The 21280-nt window shown below is 46.3% G+C and overlaps 1 protein-coding gene across 1 annotated transcript in view; it reads right to left on the bottom strand.

Moving 5' to 3' along the window:
- Positions 1-19851, bottom strand: part of GUCY2D (guanylate cyclase 2D, retinal) — a 58648-nt gene extending 38797 nt beyond the window's left edge. Inside the window, exons 1-6 of the mRNA XM_058179835.1 lie at positions 18431-19851; positions 14284-14585; positions 5982-6336; positions 3891-3975; positions 3148-3244; positions 604-678 (exon numbers count right to left, since the gene is read on the bottom strand). Coding sequence (XP_058035818.1) covers positions 604-678; positions 3148-3244; positions 3891-3975; positions 5982-6336; positions 14284-14585; positions 18431-19139 — 1623 coding nt within the window. The 5' untranslated portion in view covers positions 19140-19851. The remainder of the gene's footprint in view (positions 1-603; positions 679-3147; positions 3245-3890; positions 3976-5981; positions 6337-14283; positions 14586-18430) is intronic.
- Between the last annotated feature and the right edge of the window lie 1429 nt (positions 19852-21280).

The following is a 21280-nucleotide window of genomic DNA, read 5'->3' as shown; positions in this document are numbered from 1 at the left end:
TATAGATAGATAGATGATAAAGATATATAGATAGATGATAAATGATAAAGATAGATGATAAAGATTAGATAGATAGATAGATAGATAGATAGATAGATAGATAGATAGATAGATAGATAGATAGATAGATAGATAGACAGACAGACAGATAGATATAGATGGTAGGTAGGTAGGTAGGTAGGTAGGTAGGTAGGTAGGTAGGTAGGTAGGTAGGTAGGTAGATAGATAGATAAAATAGATGATAAAGATAGCGATAGAGATAGAGATAGAGATAGAGATAGAGACAGAGATAGATAACAAAGAGGAGAGGACCAAATCCTTGGACAACCCACAGTGGACCAAGCAAGGTCTCAACCCCAAAACCTTCGTGACTTTCCCATGAAATGTGATGAGCTCCAGAGCTGAGCCTTCTTCTTGGTATTCCACAGCTGTTGTTCAGGTCAGCTCCACCCCACCATATTCTGCTGGACATGGAACTCCAACCTTTGCAAGGTATGGCTTTACATCTGAGGTCCTTCCTTTAAGCCCTCCAACTCCACCCCCTCCCCGTAATACTGAAGGAATTTGGGACCAGACGCAACGCAGGAAGGAATATGACTTCACCTCAACCACAGCTACATTCTTTTCCTCCTCCGCCTCATTTTTCAAGCTTTTCTTCTCCGAGCTGTCATCCGACTTCTAGGGAGGAAGGAGACAGGTCAGTGTAAACTAAAGAACGTTCTGGAATAATGTTATTGAGCAACCTTTAAGAACAAGGAAGCTGGACTTAACCTTGGGTAGATACATCTACATCTTCATGTTCCCAAAGAACAGGAAAGGTGGACCTAACCTTGAGTAGATAAGTCTACATCTTCATGTTTCCAAAGAACAAGAAAGGTGGACCTAACCCTGAGTAGATAAATCTACAACTTCATGTTTCCAAAGAACAAGAAAGGTAGAGCTAACCTTGGGTAGATCCATCTACATCTTCATGTTTCCAAAGAACAAGAAAGGTGGACCTAACCCTGAGTAGATAAATCTACAACTTCATGTTTCCAAAGAACAAGAAAGGTAGAACTAACCTTGGGTAGATACATCTACATCTTCATGTTTCCAAAGAACAAGAAAGGTGGACCTAACCCTGAGTAGATAAATCTACAACTTCATGTTTCCAAAGAACAAGAAAGGTGGACCTAACCTTGCGTAGATAAATCTACAACTTCATGTTTCCAAAGAACAGGAAAGGTAGAGCTAACCTTGGGTAGATACAGCTAAATCTTGATGGTCCCAAAGAACAAGAAAGGTGGACCTAACCTTGGGTAGATCCATCTACAACTTCATGTTTCCAAAGAACAAGAAAGGTAGAGCTAACCTTGGGTAGATACATCTACATCTTCATGTTCCCAAAGAACAGGAAAGGTGGACCTAACCTTGAGTAGATAAATCTACATCTTGATGGTCCCAAAGAACAAGAAAAGTGGACCTAACCTTGAGTAGATAAATCTACATCTTCATGTTTCCAAAGAACAAGAAAAGTGGACCTAACCTTGCGTAGATAAATCTACAACTTCATGTTTCCAAAGAACAAGGAAGCTGGACTTAACCTTGGGTAGATACATCTACATCTTCATGTTTCCAAAGAACAAGAAAGGTGGACCTAACCTTGCATAGATAAATCTACAACTTCATGTTTCCAAAGAACAAGAAAGGTAGAGCTAACCTTGGGTAGATACATCTACATCTTCATGTTTCCAAAGAACAAGAAAGGTGGACCTAACCCTGAGTAGATAAATCTACAACTTCATGTTTCCAAAGAACAAGAAAGGTAGAGCTAACCTTGGGTAGATCCATCTACATCTTCATGTTTCCAAAGAACAAGAAAGGTGGACCTAACTCATGTAGATAAATCTACAACTTCATGTTTCCAAAGAACAGGAAAGGTAGAGCTAACCTTGGGTAGATACAGCTAAATCTTGATGGTCCCAAAGAACAAGAAAGGTGGACCTAACCTTGGGTAGATCCATCTACAACTTCATGTTTCCAAAGAACAAGAAAGGTAGAGCTAACCTTGGGTAGATACATCTACATCTTCATGTTCCCAAAGAACAGGAAAGGTGGACCTAACCTTGAGTAGATAAATCTACATCTTGATGGTCCCAAAGAACAAGAAAAGTGGACCTAACCTTGAGTAGATAAATCTACATCTTCATGTTTCCAAAGAACAAGAAAAGTGGACCTAACCTTGCGTAGATAAATCTACAACTTCATGTTTCCAAAGAACAAGGAAGCTGGACTTAACCTTGGGTAGATACATCTACATCTTCATGTTTCCAAAGAACAAGAAAGGTGGACCTAACCTTGCATAGATAAATCTACAACTTCATGTTTCCAAAGAACAAGAAAGGTAGAGCTAACCTTGGGTAGATACATCTACATCTTCATGTTTCCAAAGAACAAGAAAGGTGGACCTAACCCTGAGTAGATAAATCTACAACTTCATGTTTCCAAAGAACAAGAAAGGTAGAGCTAACCTTGGGTAGATCCATCTACATCTTCATGTTTCCAAAGAACAAGAAAGGTGGACCTAACCTTGCGTAGATAAATCTACAACTTCATGTTTCCAAAGAACAGGAAAGGTAGAGCTAACCTTGGGTAGATACAGCTACATCTTGATGGTCCCAAAGAACAAGAAAGGTGGACCTAACCTTGGGTAGATAAATCTACAACTTCATGTTTCCAAAGAACAAGAAAGGTAGAGCTAAGCTTGGGTAGATACATCTACATCTTGATGGTCCCAATGAACACTAGAAGTGGAGCTAACCTTGGATAGCTACAACTACATCTTGATGGTCCCATTGAACAAGCGAGGTGGAGCTAACTTTGGGTAGAAACATCTACATCTTGATGGTTCCAATGAACAAGAAAGGTAGAGCTAACCTTGGGTAGATACCTCGACAACTTGATGGTCCCAAAGTTGGCCATCTCTCCCAGCGTTGCAAGGCCAGTGACAGTGGTCTTTTGACACAACCTCTTTTCTTGCATTGACCTGAGTCGGTCACTATTCATTCAGCCCACCTCTTGTTTTTGAAGCTCTTTATTCAATGGTCACCCTTCCTACCGCGGTGGGGTTGTGTCCTCCTCGAGGTTATCGCGTAAAACCTGGTTTACCTTTCTGCTGCTCGGGAGGTTGATGAAGGTCAGGTCCTCCATGGTCAGGACAATCCTGTTGGGTCCTTCAGAGAGCTGATCATGCAGAAAACGGCGTCTGCGAGAAGTGAGGCGAGCCGTTAAAAATATCAAGACATGCAAAATGGTCACCCGTAACTGAAGCCCGTCCCGCGGGACTCCCAAACACCATTCTGGAGGGGAGAATCGTAAGACAGAGGTATTGTGACTCCAGCCCCCGAACCTGGCCCCATGCCCTAAAGTGACTCAGAAAGTGAAGGGGAAGGGCCGGTAAGGCTTACCTCGGGAGCACCGATTCCTTTGGCTCAGCACCAGGAGCCAGAACCAGACCAGTCGGAGGACGTAATGAGGCCATCATCCCCTGATTCCTCCCTTTCCCAGGCTACGCCTTCAGACCCAGCTGATAATAATAATCAAGCTTGGCTTGACCCGCACTTCAGAAGATTAGAGAGGCGGTGTCATCAAAAGGAAGGGTGGGGCAGGAGCCCCACCCCAGAGGATATATAAGGAGTTTTGGGACTGCTCTCACTCCACGGGAAGCAAAGTTTAGCTGATCCGTTTCAAAAAGAGCTGAAAGTCTTGTTATGTGAGTCATTTGTTTGAACTTTGGCAGGCAGCTGCGATTTCTCTGCCAGGACTGATAAGAGCCGTGAATCCACTGGCTGAAGGCCAGCTCGTGGGTCTGAAGTGGGGAAGGAGACAGAACAGGAGGATGTGAAACTCACCGAAGATAGAAAGCTATGACAGATCCACACAGGAACAAGAGGATAACAAAGAGGAAGACGAAGAAAATGAAGCCACCACTCACACCTAGAAGGAGGAAGAAGAAGAAGAAACTCATTTTCTTTGGACTGAGGTTCACTTTCCCCTGTTTGATCCCTCCTCCCGATCTCTCGGTTGCTCTCTGACAATTACACAGTCGCACCCTGGCCGATCTTTTAGGTAGATCTGATCTACTCCGTCTGGTTTTTTTTAAAAAAACTTGATTTTCTATGAAGTACATTTCTTAGTGCTTAATAAACATCATTTTTTTCTGGGTGTTTAATTTGCTTAACAATACAGATTACATTCTTAATCTCCATCCCTTTTTTTCCAACTATTGGTAAAATAAATTCCATGCTTGATAATATTCTACGTCCTCTTTCTGTTTCATTTCCAGTATCAATCTATCCATTTCTGCACAATCTACTGTCTTCTTGACTATTTCTTCCTCTCACCGTATATCTTCATTTTTCCAGTATCGTGCGAAAATAATCCTCCTTGCTGTTAAGACATGTCATATTAAATACATACTTTTCTTTATCAAGTTTTTTTCGGATATTGTACCTAACAAAAAAAATTCAGGTTGAAAATCTACAATGTTCTCCTACAATCTTTTCTAACCACCTTAATGCACCAAGACAAATTCCTTGTGTGTCCAATCAATAAAAAATTGGCCAATAAAAAATTCTATCTATCTGTGAATCTTTGCTTTTTTTTTTTTTGCTTTGACACCACAAACGATAAAATGTGCCTGTTTTGGGGTTACATTTCTAACATTTGCTAGACATATTTTAAAAACATTTTAGTTAGTCTAGCAGGTGGTGGATGCCATCTATAATCTACCCCAGGGGTGTCAAACTCAAGGGCCCGCAAGCCGGATCTGGCCCATGGGGTGCTTAAATCCAGCCCGTGGGGCCAGCCTGGAAATATCAAAGAACCAACCCATGGTGCCTTGTCTGGCCAAACTGGGCCATGTGCGGGCTGCCCCCACGGTCCGTTTTCAGCTTCCCCAACCTCCTGCAGCACTCTGCTGGCCAAAAATGGGCCGCGTAGAGCAAGGCCTCCGCGCGGGCTGTTTTTGGCCAGCAGAGTGCTGCTGGAACCTGGGAAGTGGGGCTCATGGAGCCTCCACACAGCCCATTTCTGACCAGCAGAGTGCTGCAGGAGATGATGGAGGTCAAAAACGGGCCATGAGGGACCTTGGGAGGCCTCTGTACGGCCCTTTTTTGGCTGGCAGAGTGCTGCTGGAGGCTGTGGAGGCCTAAAACAGGCTGTGTGGGGCCTCGTGAGGCCTCCATGCAGCCCGTTTTTGGTCAACAGTGCTGCTGGAGGCTGGGGAGGCCTAAAACAGGCTGTGTGGGGCCTCGTGAGGCCTCCATGCAGCCCGTTTTTGGTCAACAGTGCTGCTGGAGGCTGGGGAGGCCTAAAACAGGCTGTGTGGGGCCTCGTCAGGCCTCGATGCAGCCCGTTTTTGGTCAACAGTGCTGCTGGAGGCTGGGGAGGCCTAAAACAGGCTGTGTGGGGCCTCGCGAGGCCACTGTACAGCCTTTTTTGGCTGGCAGAGTGCTGCTAGAGGCTGTGGAGGCCTAAAACAGGCTGTGTGGGACCTCGTGAGGCCTCCATGCAGCCCATTTTTGCTCAACAGTGCTGCTGGAGGCTGGGGAGGTCTAAAACAGGCTGTGTGGGGCCTCGCGAGGCCACTATACAGCCCGTTTTTGGCTGGCAGAGTGCTGCTGGAGGCTGGGGAGGCCTAAAACAGGCTGTGTGGGGCCTCGCGAGGCCACTGTACAGCCCGTTTTTGGCTGGCAGAGTGCTGCTGGAAGCTGGGGAGGCCTAAAACGGGCTGTGTAGGGGCTTCATGTGGCTTCTGCGCAGCCCATTTTTGGCTGGCAGAGTGCTGCAGGAGGCATCTGTCCTGTCTTTCCCCCCACCCCCGCTTCCTGTCCCCCTCCCCCACCGGCCCACGGAGGAGAACGACAATGCTGATCCGGCCCTCAAAGAAATCCAGTTTGACATCCCTGATCTACCCTGTCTTGCTTGGCTTCCACACTTACCCCCGGCACAAAGGGTGCCACGGTCGAACCAACAACTGGGGTCCGAAGGCGGCTTGGTATTGTAAGGCCAATGGACGGTCCGTCCTATGAAACGCAGGATCCCAGAAGCCAAGTCGACTTTGTAAGCGGGGTAAAGACGGCTGCCTCTTCCATCCGTGTCCAAGATGATGTACGGGACCTCGGCGCCTCCCGTTTCGTCCGCTGATACCGGCTGGCTAAAGCCTTCCAGCTCAAAGCCCTTGGCGTGCTCGGCAATGGTCGTTCCTACCACCCTCTTCCCGGACAGGCGAGTGTTTTCCACAGCCTTGGCCAGGAAGTAGATGGAATTGAAAATGGTGCCGAACAAAGGATGGACCTGAAAGGAGAAGGAAAAAGAGCTAAGCCAAGATTGCACATTGCACTTTCGCGTCCGTGTACACCAAAGAAGCACGGTGGCGCGGTGGTTAGAAGCGCAGTACTGCAGGTTACTTCTGCGGACTTCTGCCGGCTGCCTGCAATTTGGCAGTTCAAATCTCACCAGGCTCAAGGCTGACTCAGCCTTCCCTCCTTCCGAGGTGGGTCAAATGAAAACCCAGATTGTTGAGGTGCAAGAGGCTGACTCTGTAAACCGCTTAGAGAGGGCTGGAAAGCGCTGTGCAGCGGTAGCTAAGTCCAACTGCTACTGCCAGCTGCTTGGTTTCCTCCACCCTTGCAAGCGTAGAGGTACCATTTGGGTAGGCAGGAATCTTGTGCCTGAAGGTCCCACGGGGCTCAGAGGTAGCTTTGAAGGCACACTCCCAAGACTACAGATAGTTCTCGACTTACAGATACAGGTTTATGCAGATTAACAGTGTTGGAAGGGACCTTGTAGGCAAATCTAGTCCAACCCCCGCCTGAGCAGGAGACCCTCCACCATTTCTGACAAGATGGCTGTCCACTCTCTTCTTGAAAGCTTCCAGGGATGAAGCTCCCACAACTTCTGAAGGCAACTTCTGTTCCATCGGTGGATGGTTCTCACTGTCAGAAAATTCCTCCTTATTTCCAGGTCGAATCTCTCCTTGTTTAGTTTCCATCCTTATTCCTTCATGCGCTTTGGAGAATAGCTTGACCCCCTTCCTCCTCTCTGGAGCAGCCTGTTGTGCCTCGTCCGCTTTCCCCGCAGCCGGGCCCGTCTTATCTGCTTCCGAACGCTGAGGAATGTCCTAGCATGCCTCCCGGCCCCAGCCCTGGTTCCATGCCCAGGCAAACGGAGCAGCTAGACCCCTCCCCCTCCTCCACAGCATGTGAGCTTGAGGAAGGTTTATTTCCAACAGCTGCTGATTGGACTGACCCTCGCGTCAGAAGACTGGATAGGCGGAGGCAACAGAAGGAAGGGAGGGGCAGGCCTGGATACGTGCTGAGTCATGGAGCCACACCCCATGGCCTATATAAAGGATCTGCTTTCTGGCATTCTCTGAGTCAGGCAAAGTCGAACTTATCTTGCTGAAGTCACTTACTGGTCTCCTGCCTGCCTTGAGAACTTTGCTAGGACTTTGGCAGAGCTGCAGAGGCACGCCTGATTCGGATTTCCCTGACCCGGCCGTCAGCGGAGGAGTGGGACACGACACAGCCCCCCCAAATATTGGAAGATGCTATCCTGTCGCCCTTGGTCCTTCTCTTCACTAGACTAGCCAGGCCCAGTTCCTGCAACCGTTCATCTTACCACAGACTTACCACGGAGCCTCACATTTGCGTCGCTAAGCGAGACAGCTGTGAAGTGAGCCTTGCCCCATTGTACGACCTTTCTTCCTACGGTTGTTAAGGGAGTCCGCGCAGTTCTTAAATTAGTCACCCAGTTGTCAAGGGAACCTGGCTTCCCCCACTGACTTTGCTTATGAGAAGGTCGCCCAAGAGGACCACATGATCCTGGAGATATTGCAACCGTCATAAATAGGAATTAGTTGCCAAGCATCTGGATTTTGATCAGGGGACCACGGGGATACTCGCAACGGTCGTAAGTGTGAAAAACGGTCATCAGTCCCTTTTTCCAGTGTTGTTGTGACTGTGAACGGTCACTAAGGGACTATCTGCACAGGCTAAAAAGCTATACTCTTTGTTTAGTTCTGTTGAAATAGTCAATCAATCAATCAATCAATCAATCAGTATAGAGCTGGAAGGGACCTCCGAGGTCGTCTAGTCCAAGGGTCTCCAACCTTGGCAACTTTAAGCCTGGAGGACTTCAACTCCTAGAATTCCCCAGCCAGCTTTGCTGGCTGGGGCATTCTGGGAGTTGAAGTCCTCCTGGCTTAAAGTTGCCAAAGTTGGAGAGCCCCCTGCTCAAGCAGGAAACCCTGGCTTATATACCATTCTCTTGTGACCCAGGCCCAAGTAGGCAGTAGGAAACTCAGTCAGTTTAAAAACAAACAGACTTTATTCGAACAGCTGAGAATTAAACTCATTCTCAGCGTCGTCCAAACTAAATCAAAGCAAATTCTTCCGAACACAATTCTTCAGTCTTATCACCAACCTTGGTCTTCATTAGGCTTAAAAAGCCAAAGGCTTTTCTTGGCAAAAGTTCAAAAGCAGAAGACGCCGATAAGAAATAAATGCAGCAAGACAAAGCTATCAGTGTTGTTTTCCGGCAAAGAGCCCAAATGTCGTTGCTGGTCTTTTAAGCCTTGTGGGAGGGGCCAATCATCTCCTGGCCTTACTCCTGAGTCGTCCTCTCTGCTTGAGCTTCTCTTGGCTTCTGGCAGCTCTTCTCATGCGTACATTAGGAACAGGCTCCTCCTGTTCCTCTGCCTCACTACTGTCAGCCTCTGGAGACTCTGGAGTCCACACCTCACTCCCCGATGGCCCGTCTCTGACGCAGAGCCCTCATCCGGGCCTTCCCCAGCCTCCAGGACTGGCCCATGTTCTTCCTCAGCCTCATCGCTGTCTGACTCTGTTGCCAGCTCCGCAGGCTGCTGGCAGACCACAACACATTCCAGACAAGTGGTTGTCCAGTCTCTTCTTAAAAACCTCTGGTATTGGAGCACTCACAACATCTAGTGGCGAGCAGTTCCCCTGGTTAATTGTCCTCACAGTTAGGAAGTTTCTCCTGAATTCCAGGTTGCTTCTCTCCTTAATGAGTTTCCATCCGTTTTTTCTTGTCCTGCCTTCGGATGCTTTGGAGAATAATTTGACCCCTTCTTCTTTAGGGCAGCCCCTCGAATATTGGAAGGCTGCTATCATGTCACCCCTAATTCTTCTTTTCTCTAGACTGGCCAAACCCAATTCCTGCAACCGTTCTTCGTATGTTTCAGTCTCCAGGCCTTCGTTCGTCTTAATTCCTCTTCTTTGAACTTTTTCCAAAAGTCTCAACATCTTTTTCGGTAACGTGCGGTCCAAAACTGGATGCAGAATATTCCAGGTGTGGAATTGATGTATACATTTTTTTTTTTAAATTTACATTTATATCCCGCCCTTCTCCGAAGACTCAGGGCGGCTTACAGTGTGTAAGGCAATGTATACATTTAAAGATTGCATAGGCAGCTGTGAGCAGGTACCAGTAGAAGAGAATATTTGTAGTTTAGGGGTTAAACTGTGGGCTCCTTGGTGTTTCTTCGTTTTCTTGCAGATGTTGACATGATAGCTGTCTTCCGGTATTTGAGGGGCTGCCCCAAAGAAGAGGGGGGGTGGGGTCAGCTTATTTTCCAAAGCACCCGAAGGCAGGACAAGAAACAACGGATGGAAACTCATCAAGAAAATCATATCTGATTTTACATCTATTGACTGCAGCTAGAATTGTATGTTAAAATGGATAAGTAAACAATTATTATTATTATTATTATTATTTTATTTACACAAAATAGGGCCGGAATAGTTCAGGCTGTTAGAAGCCTGTTATTAGAACACAGCAGCCTGCAATTACTGCAGGTTCAAGCCCGGCCCAAGGTTGACTCAGCCTTCCATCCTTTCTAAGGTAGGTAAAATGAGGACCCAGATTGTTGTTGGGGGCAATAAAAGTTGACTTTGTATATAAGATACAAATGGATGAAGACTATTGCTTGACATAGTGTAAGCCGCCCTGAGTCTTCGGAGAACGGCGGGATATAAATGCAAATAAAAAAAAAACACACATGAAACTCAGTCAACTGAACATTCAAAAATGCATCACAAATATCACTGACTGGTGACAATGGTCGATACGGGTTGCTGTCAGCATCCTAGGTATCAACCAAGTACCTTCTTGAGATGTACGATGTTCCAAGTAGCGCAGTTTTTTGCAGTTCGGCTGGTATTATTGCGGGAAGCTGCAATTTGTTGATGTATCTTATAAAATTCTTGGACATGGTACCAAGTGCCCCGATGACAGCGGCTATCACTGTTACATGTTTCATCCATCGCCGGGTAGTTTCGATGGCCAGGTCGCGATATTTCGTGATTTTTTTTTCCCAGTTCTTTTTCTTCGACTCTGGCGTCTTCTGGTATCGCGATGTCAATAAATTGTACGTTTCGGTTTTCGACAACTGTGATATCTTGCGTGTTGTGTTCCAAGTGACGATACGTCTGTATTCGAAAGTCCCACAAAATCTTCACCTTCTCATTTTCTATAACTTTTTCCACTTTATGTTCCCATGACTTTTGGGATAGCGGTAAGTCGTATTTTTTACATAATGACAGTGGATTAATGTTGTTGTTGTTGTTGTTGTTGCTGTTGTTGTTGTTGTAAGTCATATTTTTTACATAATGACCAGTGGATTAATGTTGTTGTTGTTGTTATTATTTTTATTTTTATTTTTATTTTTTATTATTATTATTATTATTATTATTATTATTATTATTATTATTATTATTATTATTATTATTATTATTATTATTATTATTATTATTATAGAGTCAATACTTTCTGCGCCAACTCAGTAAACTCAAACTGCCCAAGGAGCTGCTGATCCAATTCTACAGAGGAATTATTGAGTCTGTCATTTGGACCTCTATAACTGTCTGGTTCGGTTCTACAACCCAACAAGAAAAACACAGACTTCAGAGGATAATTAGAACTGCAGAAAAAATAATTGCTACCAACTTGCCTTCCATTGAGGACCTGTATACTGCACGAATCAAGAAGAGGGCCGTGAAAATATTTGCAGATCCCTCACATCCTGGACATAAACTATTTCAACTCCTACCCTCAAAATGACGCCAAATGCACACCAGAACAACTAGACACAAGAACAGTTTTTTCTCGAAGGCCATCACTCTGCTAAACCAATAATTCTCTCAACACTGTCAGACTATTTACTGAATCTGCACTACTATTAATCTTCTCATCGTTCCCACCACCAATCTCTTTCCACTTATGACTGTATGACTGTAACTTTGCTGCTGGCAATCCTTATGATTTTGATTATTTGTACCCTATGACTATCATTATGATTCTTGACGAATGTATCTTGTCTTTTTATGTACAATGAGAGCATATGCGCCAAAGACAAATTCCTTGTGTGTCCAATCACACTTGGCCAATAAAAAATTCTATTCTATTCTATTCTATTCTATTCTACTCTGTACCATTCCATTCCATATTTTCTATTCTATTCTATTCTATTCTATTCTATTCTATTCTATTCTATTCTATTCTATTCCATTCCATATTTTCTATTCTATTCTATTCTATTCCATATTTTCTATTCTATTCTATTCTATTCCATTCCATATTTTCTATTCTATTCTATTCTATTCTATTCTATTCTATTCTATTCCATTCCATATTTTCTATTCTATTCTATTCTATTCCATATTTTCTATTCTATTCTATTCTATTCCATTCCATATTTTCTATTCTATTCTATTCTATTCTATTCTATTCTATTCCATTCCATATTTTCTATTCTATTCTATTCTATTCCATTCCATTCCATATTTTCTATTCTATTCTATTCTATTCTATTCTATTCTATTCTATTCCATTCCATATTTTCTATTCTATTGTATTCCATATTTTCTATTCTATTCTATTCTATTCCATTCCATATTTTCTATTCTATTCTATTCTATTCTATTCCATTCCATTCCATTCCATATTTTCTATTCTATTCTATTCTATTCTATTCCATATTTTCTATTCTATTCTATTCTATTCCATATTTTCTATTCTATTCTATTCTATTCTATTCCATTCCATATTTTCTATTCTATTCTATTCTATTCCATATTTTCTATTCTATTCTATTCTATTCTATTCCATTCCATATTTTCTATTCTATTCTATTCTATTCTATTCTATTCCATTCCATATTTTCTATTCTATTCTATTCTATTCTATTCTATTCCATTCCATTCCATTCCATTCCATATTTTCTATTCTATTCTATTCCATATTTTCTATTCTATTCTATTCTATTCTATTCTATTCTATTCTATTCTATTCCATTCCATTCCATATTTTCTATTCTATTCTATTCTATTCTATTCTATTCCATTCTATTCCATTCCATTCCATTCCATTCCATATTTTCTATTCTATTCTATTCTATTCTATTCTATTCTATTCTATTCTATTCTATTCTATTCTATTCTATTCCATTCCATTCCATTCCATTCCATTCCATATTTTCTTTTCTTTTCTATTCTATTCTATTCTATTCTATTCTATTCTATTCTATTCTATTCTATTCTATTCTATTCTATTCTATTCTATTCTATTCCACCCCACTCACAGGTCACTACTACCGGTTCACCTGAACTGGTCCAAATATCATCAGTGAAGAAAACAACCAACCTCAGGGAACATCAAGGACCCAATATTCCTCCTCCTCCACCACCTCCTCATCCTCTTTTTCCTCCTCCTCCTCCTCCTCCTCCTCCTCCATTCCACAAACCCCACTCCCTTCTAACACTGATGACGTTATGTAGTTGGGTCATGAAACGTCTGCAAGAAAACAACCCTCAGAGAGCACTAAGAAACCCCGCAGTCTTCCTCCTTTTCCTCTTCCTCCTCCTCTTCCTCCTGCTCCTGCTCCTCATCCAATCTACAAACCCCTCTCCATTCCGGCACTGATGATGTTCCCTAGTTGGGTTATGAAACGTCTGTAAGGAAACCACCCAGCTCAGAGGGCACCAAGAACTCCACTGTAAACAGGTAGTCACCAGTGGACCTTAGAAATGCCATTGTAGAAAATCTGGCTTCTCCATCAGAGAGCCATCGCATAGCAAAATCCATGCATACCGTAGGAGGAGGAGTTGGAGAAGGCAGAGTTAAAAGAGGCCTCGACCTAGAATCTCTACGCCGCCACCAGCAGACCAAGTCGAACCCCCTCTTGAATTCTCATTGACCTTTATCTCCAGTCGTGGCCAAAATTGTGGAAACCTTTTGGGGAAAAGTGTATTTTTGAGGTTTGATGGGTAATAAATAACACCACATTTTTGGGGGGGTGTTTCAAGAGAATCCTATTCCACTGCTGGAATGGCCTGGGAATAGCTCAGACCTTCACCCAATTCAAAATCTAGGGAGCCGACTCAAGAAACTGGTTAGTCAGAAGCGACCCAGCAATAAAACCCAGTTAATCGAAGCCATCCTTCAATCTTGGTTTCACGTGAGAACAGCTGCAGAACTCAAAGGCTCGGTTCACTCCATGGGAAGACGTTGTAAGGCCGTCATTCATGCTAAAGGTGACCCAACAAAAATATTAACCGACATGGGGATCATTTTTGTAGATCTCGTTTTTTCTACGGTGATCATTTTTGTAGATCTCGTTTTTTTAATGGTGATAATTTTTGTATATCTCGTTTTTTCTATGGTGACAATTTTGGTATATCTTGTGTTTTCTATGGTGATAATTTATGTATATATCTCGTTTTTTTTCCTACATGTTTCGCTTTTCTTCTTTCTACTGTAACTGCTACTTGAATAGCAAATCCTTCATCAAAGTGATTGTGTTACAGTCTCGATTAAATGATCTTTCCGTCGATATATAATTTTATGGCACTGCTCCCCCCCCCAAAAAAAGTGGTCTTATTAGCTAGTTTTAAGAAAATACCCTTTTTCCAAAAAGGTTTCCACAATTCTGGCCACCGCTGTAAATCCTGAGAAGTGCTAGCCATTAGTTGAATAGATTCCTGTACATCAGGCATGGGTAGCAATCAATTAAATTTAACTGGCCCTTCAGGTGGGGACCTGATCTTTCATCCCCCGACATAACCTTTTGCGACCTTCTGACAAGCAAAGTCTCACTTTAACGACACTGTTAGGAGCTCAACAACTTCAGCAGCGGAAATGTGGGATTCAATTGTGGTCGTAAGTCGAGGTCTACGTTTAGGATCCAGATTCCCACCCCATCTCAAACCCCTGTCAGTCGGGCACCTTCTCCGCGCTGAGTTGTCCGGGAATCTCTTTCGTCTTCTGAGCCTCTTCAAAGGCCTCCCGGAAGGAATATTCCGGAGAATCGATGGTGACAGTGAGCACAGCATCGTACGCCTGGCGTAACTTGAGGTTGTCTTCCAGAGCTGCGTAGACCTCCCCCTGGTAGGGGAGGCTGTAAGTCAGGGCATCGTAGGGGATGAAAATGTAGCTTCCTCGGGTCATGGCCATCTCTTCGGCCTTCTCCAACAGGAGGCCCTGCTCCTCCCCACCCAGCAGGACGGAATGCATACACATGATGACCACTGCAGAGGGAAGGGAGGAGGAATGATGGAGGAGGAGGAGGAATGAAGGAGAAGGAGGAAGAATGAAGGGGGAATGGAGGAGGAGGAGGAGGAGACATGAACAAGGAGGAGGAATGAAGGAGGAGGAGGAAGAATGAAGGAGGAGGAGGAATGGAGGGGGAATGGAGGAGGAGGGGAAGGCATGAACAAGGAGGAGGAATGAAGGAGAAGGAGAAGGAATGAAGGAGAAGGAGGAAGAATGAAGGGGGAATGGAGGAGGAGGAGAAGAAGACACGAACAAGGAGGAGGAATGAAGGAGGAGGAATAAAGGAGGAGGAGGAATGAAGGAGAAGGAGAAAGAATGAAGGGGGAAGAGGAGGAGGAGAAGAAGACACGAACAAGGAGGAGGAATGAAGGAGGAGGAGGAAGAATGAAGGAGAAGGAGGAAGAATGAAGGGGGAATGGAGGAGGAGGAGAAGAAGACATGAACAAGGAAGAGGAATGAAGGAGGAGGTGGAAGAATGGAGGAGAAGGCATGAACAAGGAGGAGGAATGAAGGAGAAGGAGGAAGAATGAAGGAGAAGGAGGAAGAATGAAGGAGAAGGAGGAAGAATGGAGGGGGAATGGAGGAGGAGAAGAAGACATGAACAAGGAGGAGGAATGAAGGAGGAGGAGGAATGGAGGGGGAATGAAGGAGGAGGAGAAGACATGAACAAGGAGGAGGAAGGAAGGAGGGGAAGGAAGGGAGGGGGGATGGAGGAGGAGGAGAAGGCATGAACAAGGAGGAGGAATGAAGGAGGAGGAGGAAGAATGAAGGAGAAGGAGGAAGAATGAAGGGGGAATGGAGGAGGAGGAGAAGAAGACACGAACAAGGAGGAGGAATGAAGGAGGAGGAATGGAGTGGGAATGGAGGAGGAGGAGAAGGCATGAACAAGGAGGAGGAATGAAGGAGAAGGAATGAAGGAGAAGGAGGAAGAATGAAGGAGAAGGAGGAAGAATGAAGGAGAAGGAGGAAGAATGGAGGGGGAATGGAGGAGGAGGAGAAGAAGACATGAACAAGGAGGAGGAATGAAGGAGGAGGAGGAGGAATGGAGGGGGAATGAAGGAGGAGGAGAAGACATGAACAAGGAGGAGGAATGAAGGAGGAGGAGGAGGAATGGAGGGGGAATGGAGGAGGAGGAGAAGACATGAACAAGGAGGAGGAATGAAGGAGGAGGAGGAGGAATGGAGGGGAATGGAGGAGGAGGAGAAGGCATGAACAAGGAGGAGGAATGAAGGAGAAGGAGGAAGAATGAAGGAGAAGGAGGAAGAATGAAGGGGGAATGGAGGAGGAGGAGAAGAAGACATGAACAAGGAAGAGGAATGAAGGAGGAGGTGGAAGAATGGAGGAGAAGGCATGAACAAGGAGGAGGAATGAAGGAGAAGGAGGAGGAATGAAGAATGAAGGGAGAATGGAGGAGGAGGAGTAGAAGACATGAACAAGGAGGAGGAATGAAGGAGGAGGAGGAGGAATGAAGGAGGAGAAGGAGGAATGGAGGAAGGGGAGATGGAGGAAGAGGAGGAGGAGAAAGAAGAATGGATAAGGAAGGAGAGGAATGAAAGAGAAGGCGGAAGAAGGAAGAAATTGAAGAAGGAAGAGGAGAGGGGAGGAGGAGGAGGAAGGTGGAGGAGGAAGCATGAAAGAGGAGAAATGAAGGAGGAGAGGAGGAGGCAGGGAGGAGGTGGAAAAGGAGAATGAAGGAGGAGGAGGAAGAGGAATGAAGGAGGAGGAGGAATGAAAAAGAAGGAGAAATGAAGGCGAATGAGGAGGAATGAATGAACGCTCCTCTTTTTCTCTTTGCTGCTACAGCAATTAAAAAGGAGAGATTGGACAAACGGTTTGTCGGAAATGTTTTCAGGATCTTCTGCTTGGTCAAGGGGTTGGACCATCTTAATAGCAAGCCAGGTTAGCATATGGGACCGGAGTGGGGTGATATCTCCCCTTTAGTGGGTGGAGTTGAGATATTTTGGCTGCTCAACCACCTCTCGGAGATCAGTTCCCCTGACCAAGAAAGAAGCCGCTTAAACATTTGGCTGAGTCACACGGCATGCTCCTCGTCTTATAAATTTATAAGACATTTATAAAATCCCAGAGGCAGGCGGGAGCTCTGCAGCCACCGTGTTCAACCCCATCAATCCTGAAATTCAAATCATACTTTCGTTCTATCTTTGAAGCAGGGGTGGGATTCAAAAATTTTAACAATTGGTTCTTTGTCCAGTTGCTGAGTGGGCGTGGCCTACACAGGTGGGAGGGGGGTTGGTTTTTGCCCTCCCTAAGCTCCAGAGGCTTTTCTTGAGCTTCCGGGAGGGCGTAAACAGCCTCTGGAGGCCCTCCGGAGTCCAGAAACGGGCTCGTTTCCAAACTTCCGGAACATCCGGGAGGCCCGTTTTTTTCGCCCTCCCAGAGCCTCCGTGGGGCGCTGCACTTACCTGGCATCCGAAACGGGCCACGTGGAGATTCCTGGGAGGGGCGGGGAGGGGTGAGTGGGGCCGGCAGTCCTTGCAACTACCGGTGCGGCAAACCAGATGTAAAGTTAGCATCCGGTTCGCCGGAAACAGTCCGAACCGGCTGAATCCTACCCCTGCTTTGAAGGCTTCCAATCCAGGGGTGAACTCCAAAATTTTTCCCTACTGATTCTGTGGGCGTGGCTTGGCGAGCGTGGCAGGGGAAGGATATTGCAAAATCTCTGTTCCCGCCCTACTTTGGAGCCAGCCAGAGGTGGTATTTGCCGGTTCTCTGAACTACTCAAAATTTCCGCTACCGGTTCTCCAGAACCTGTCGGAACCTGCTGGATTTCAGCCATGCTTCCAACCCAGGGGAAGTGACCTCTTCCTGGCTCAGTGGCTCCATTGTCCAACTTCTCCTACTACAAAGAAGGTCTTTTTCCCCTCATGGTCTCCTAGGATCAGCTTCGGTTCTAAGAAAAGAGTGCTTCAATCTTTTGTGTGTGTGTGTGTGTGTGGTGATCATTTTTGGAGCAAATGAGAAAGCTGAACTGTCCAACCCAAGCAAGAAGCGAAGAAGCCATCATGGTGGACTTCTTCGCCTCAGAAGGAAGAACGAAAGATAGGTTTCAATCTTCTTCCTGCTGTTGTGTCTCATCCGATCTCACCACAGCCGGGGCCTTCTTATCTGCTTCCGAACACGGAGGAATGCCCTAGTATGCCTCCCGGCCCCAGCCCTGGCTCCATGCCCAGACAGGCTGAAGAGGAGGAAATACCTCCAGCCCCCAGCTCTGGTTCCATGCCCAGGCAAACGGAGCAACTAGACCCCCCCTCCTCCACAGCATGTGAGCCTGAGGGAGTTCAATTGCCAACAGCTGCCGACTGGAGTGACCCTCGCGTCAGAAGACTTGATAGGCGGAGGCAACAGAAGGAAGGGAGGGGCAGGCCTGGATAAGTGCTGAATCATGGAGCCACACCCCATGGCCTATATAAAGAACCTGCTTTCTGGCATTCTCTGAGTCAGGCAAAGTCTAAACATATCTTGCTGAAGTCACTTTCTGGTCTCCTGCCTGCCCTGAGGACTTTGCTAGGACTTTGGCAGAGCTGCAGAGGCACGCCTGATTCGGATTTCCCTGACCCGGCCGTCAGCGGAGGAGTGGGACACGACACCTGCGATTGTTTTTGGAGTAAATTTTGGATTGTTTTCTTCACTTCTTGAACCACCCAAGAAGTGAAGAAACCGCCATTCTACATCTCAGAAGGAACCATAAGGTGACCTGCAGCCCTTTCTCCTATGACAAGACTCCATATCTTTCAAAGCTAAGGTTGAAGACACTTCCGTGAGGTCTCATATGAGGAACATCTACCCACTGCAACCATACCTCGTACATTGTTGGCCTTCTCGATCTTTCGGAGGGCGTCCTCCACCCCACTTGGTTCATCTTTCATGGTGGCCAGTACGGTGACGGGCAGGCCAAAGTTCCTCAGCGCGTCGGCCAACCCTTGTCCCACTTGGACCCAGAGATCTTCTTTAGACGTGATCACGGCCAGTTGGGCCCACTGGAAGTGCTTAAGTACAGTGTAGAGCACAGAGGCGGCGTGAGGTAACGGCCGCACAAAAGTCCTAAAACGGCCAACCTCCGCGTCATCCGTCAAGCAAGCCCAGGAGACGATGGGCTTGTTCCAAGTTTTGCTCAGCATCCCAGCTGCCAGACAGGCCGTCGGGTTAACCGGCCCTACGAAACCAGAGGCGTAATATTCTGCGTTGACTAAGGCCACGAGGGCCTTGGAGGTCTGGCAGTCCTCATTGACGAGGACGTAATCAAACCAGTACCCCTTGTTCAAGGTTGGGTCCTTGTTGATCCGACTAACAGCCAACTTGGCCGCCGCGTCAGGGTAGGCTTGGGCGTAGATGGAGTCACACTTCCAGGGACCTATCACCCCAACTTTGAAGGTAGTTGCGTGGATGGCGAGAGGAAGGCGAAGAAGCAGAGGCCAGAAGAGAAGGGGCCACCAAGGAGGCCTTCTACAGTCGGCCCACCTCGGATGGTTGGCGAGCCAAAGCAGGAAACCCATCCAAATTCGGATCATGTCGTCGTGGTGGACGTAGCAAGCGATCTGGCCGAGTGGCAAGAAAGGGAAACTGGAGAAGGCACAGAACTTCAGTTCCTCAGGGACCAAATCCAGAAATCTTTGGGTCCGTCTCCTGCCATCAACTCGATCCAGGGTGGCTCTTCACCATCAAAAGAGGGTGAGAGGAAGGAAGGAAGGAAGGAAGGGAAGAATGAACGGAGAAGGAGGAAAAGAAAGAGAAAAGGAACGTGAGAGCAGGCTAGAGAAGAATTCAGAGTCCCTCCTGGTTTTTTTCCTACCCTTGCAACTAATCTGATGATATTGGAAGAGAGGATTTTACTTACGGGAAGATGGATAGAGTGGAAAATATGAAATTGCAGTGACCCACCATCTCAATGATGACACGGTACTTAGATTATTGGTAGACAAGAAGATATCGGATCGGTAGCATTAGCTCCATAATAGGTATAACCCTAACCCCAAAAATAGTTGGTCCTCCAAAGATTGACCCTCGTCTACTCCAGGTTTCGACTCCTGCTTTGAATGTTCCTTTAACTCGGCTCTTTGAAGTGATGGGTAACTCAACAAATCTTGACACGGAAATCTATAATGGATCGTGACCCAGAGCTGTGGTCCAAAGGAAAAGACTGGCTTCAAGACTGGTGGATTAGCAAGAAAGCAATGAGGCTCAGAGAACATCAAGGATCCCACAGTCTTTCTCCTTCCCCTTTTCCTTCTCCTTCTCCTCTTCCTTTTCCCCCTCCTCCTCCCTCTCCAACCCCACTCTTTTCTAGCACTGATGATGTTACCTAGTTGGGTCACAAAACGTCTGCAACAAAACAACCAAGCTCAGAGAGGACCAAGGATCCCCCATTCCTCCTCCTCCTCCCCCTCCTCCTCCTTCCCCCTTCTTCTCCATTCCCCAAAACCCCCTCCTTTCCAGCACTGACGTTAGTTACCTAGCTGGACCACCAAACATCTGCAAGTAAACCACCACGCTCAAAGACCACCAGAATCCCCAAGCTTATACCCGGGCACAATTCTTTGGGAGAATTTTCTATACCAATTCCAGGGTGGGTCGAGACAGCTTCAATTCAGAGAGCACCAAACAGGCTTCTAACTACCCTGTTTCTCCTAAAATAAGCCCTCCCCAAAAATATTTAACCGCATGCGTAGCCGGTCCCCGCCCTTACCTCTGGTTAGTGTTAGGGAGACAGAGCTGGAAATCAGGTAAGACGGCAAGAGGAGCCCCCGTCTTGCTCCACATGCCCCCAAATAATAAGACCTCCTCGAAAATAAGGCCAAGCGCTTATTTCAGGGTTCAAAAAAAATATAAGACAAGGTCTTATTTTCGGGGAAATATGGTATGCTACAACGAACTCTTCTCAAACTAGCAGCCTTCAGAAAAATCTGGTACCTGCCAAGACCCACCTGTTGTGGTTCACCAGCAGCCTGGGGAGCTGGCAGCGGAGTCAGACAGTGAGGAGGCTAAGGTGGGCAATGGGCCAGTCCTGAAGTCAGGGGAAGGCCATGCGAGGGCTCTACGTCGGAGGCAGAGATGGGGCTGGGGCCATCAGGGAGCAATGCGTGGACTCCAGAGCCTCCAGTTGGACAGCAGAGAGGCAGAGGAACAGGAGGAGCCTGTTCCTAGTGCACGCATGAGAAGAGCTGCCGAAAGGCAAGAGCAGCTGAAGCAAAAAGGACAGCTCGGGAGTAAGGCCAGGAGATGATTGGCCATTCCAAAGAGCAGCAACAAGCCGTTGGGTTCTTTGTAGAAAAGCAACGTTGATTCCCGTGCTTCTTGTCAGCGTCCCTTGAACTCTGTGGAGTTTTTGCCAAGAAAAGCTTTTGGCAGGTTGCCAAAGACATCAAAGGTTGGTGATAAGGCCTACGGACTGGTTATTAAGAATTTTGTTTTGGACAAAGCTGAGAATGAATGAATTCTCAGCTGTTTTAATAAAATAAGTTTGTTGAGGACTGAATTGTGTTTAGTAACCTGGCTGGGCACGGAAGGGGGCGTGCCCCTTGTTGAGATGTGCCCGCCGGGTTTCCGTGCATTCCATCAGCCGAGGGCTCAGGGTAGGGGTGGGGGGGTGGCGGTTGTGATTAGAGAGAGTCTAGAGCCGAGGGAGACCACTGTACCTCAGATTGCCGGGTGC

The sequence above is a fragment of the Ahaetulla prasina genome, chromosome 4 (assembly GCF_028640845.1).
Source record: "Ahaetulla prasina isolate Xishuangbanna chromosome 4, ASM2864084v1, whole genome shotgun sequence".
NCBI classification, from domain to species: Eukaryota; Metazoa; Chordata; class Lepidosauria; order Squamata; family Colubridae; genus Ahaetulla; species Ahaetulla prasina.
Note: the sequence above shows the minus strand (reverse complement) of the source record. Positions and strands in the feature narration are given on the sequence as shown.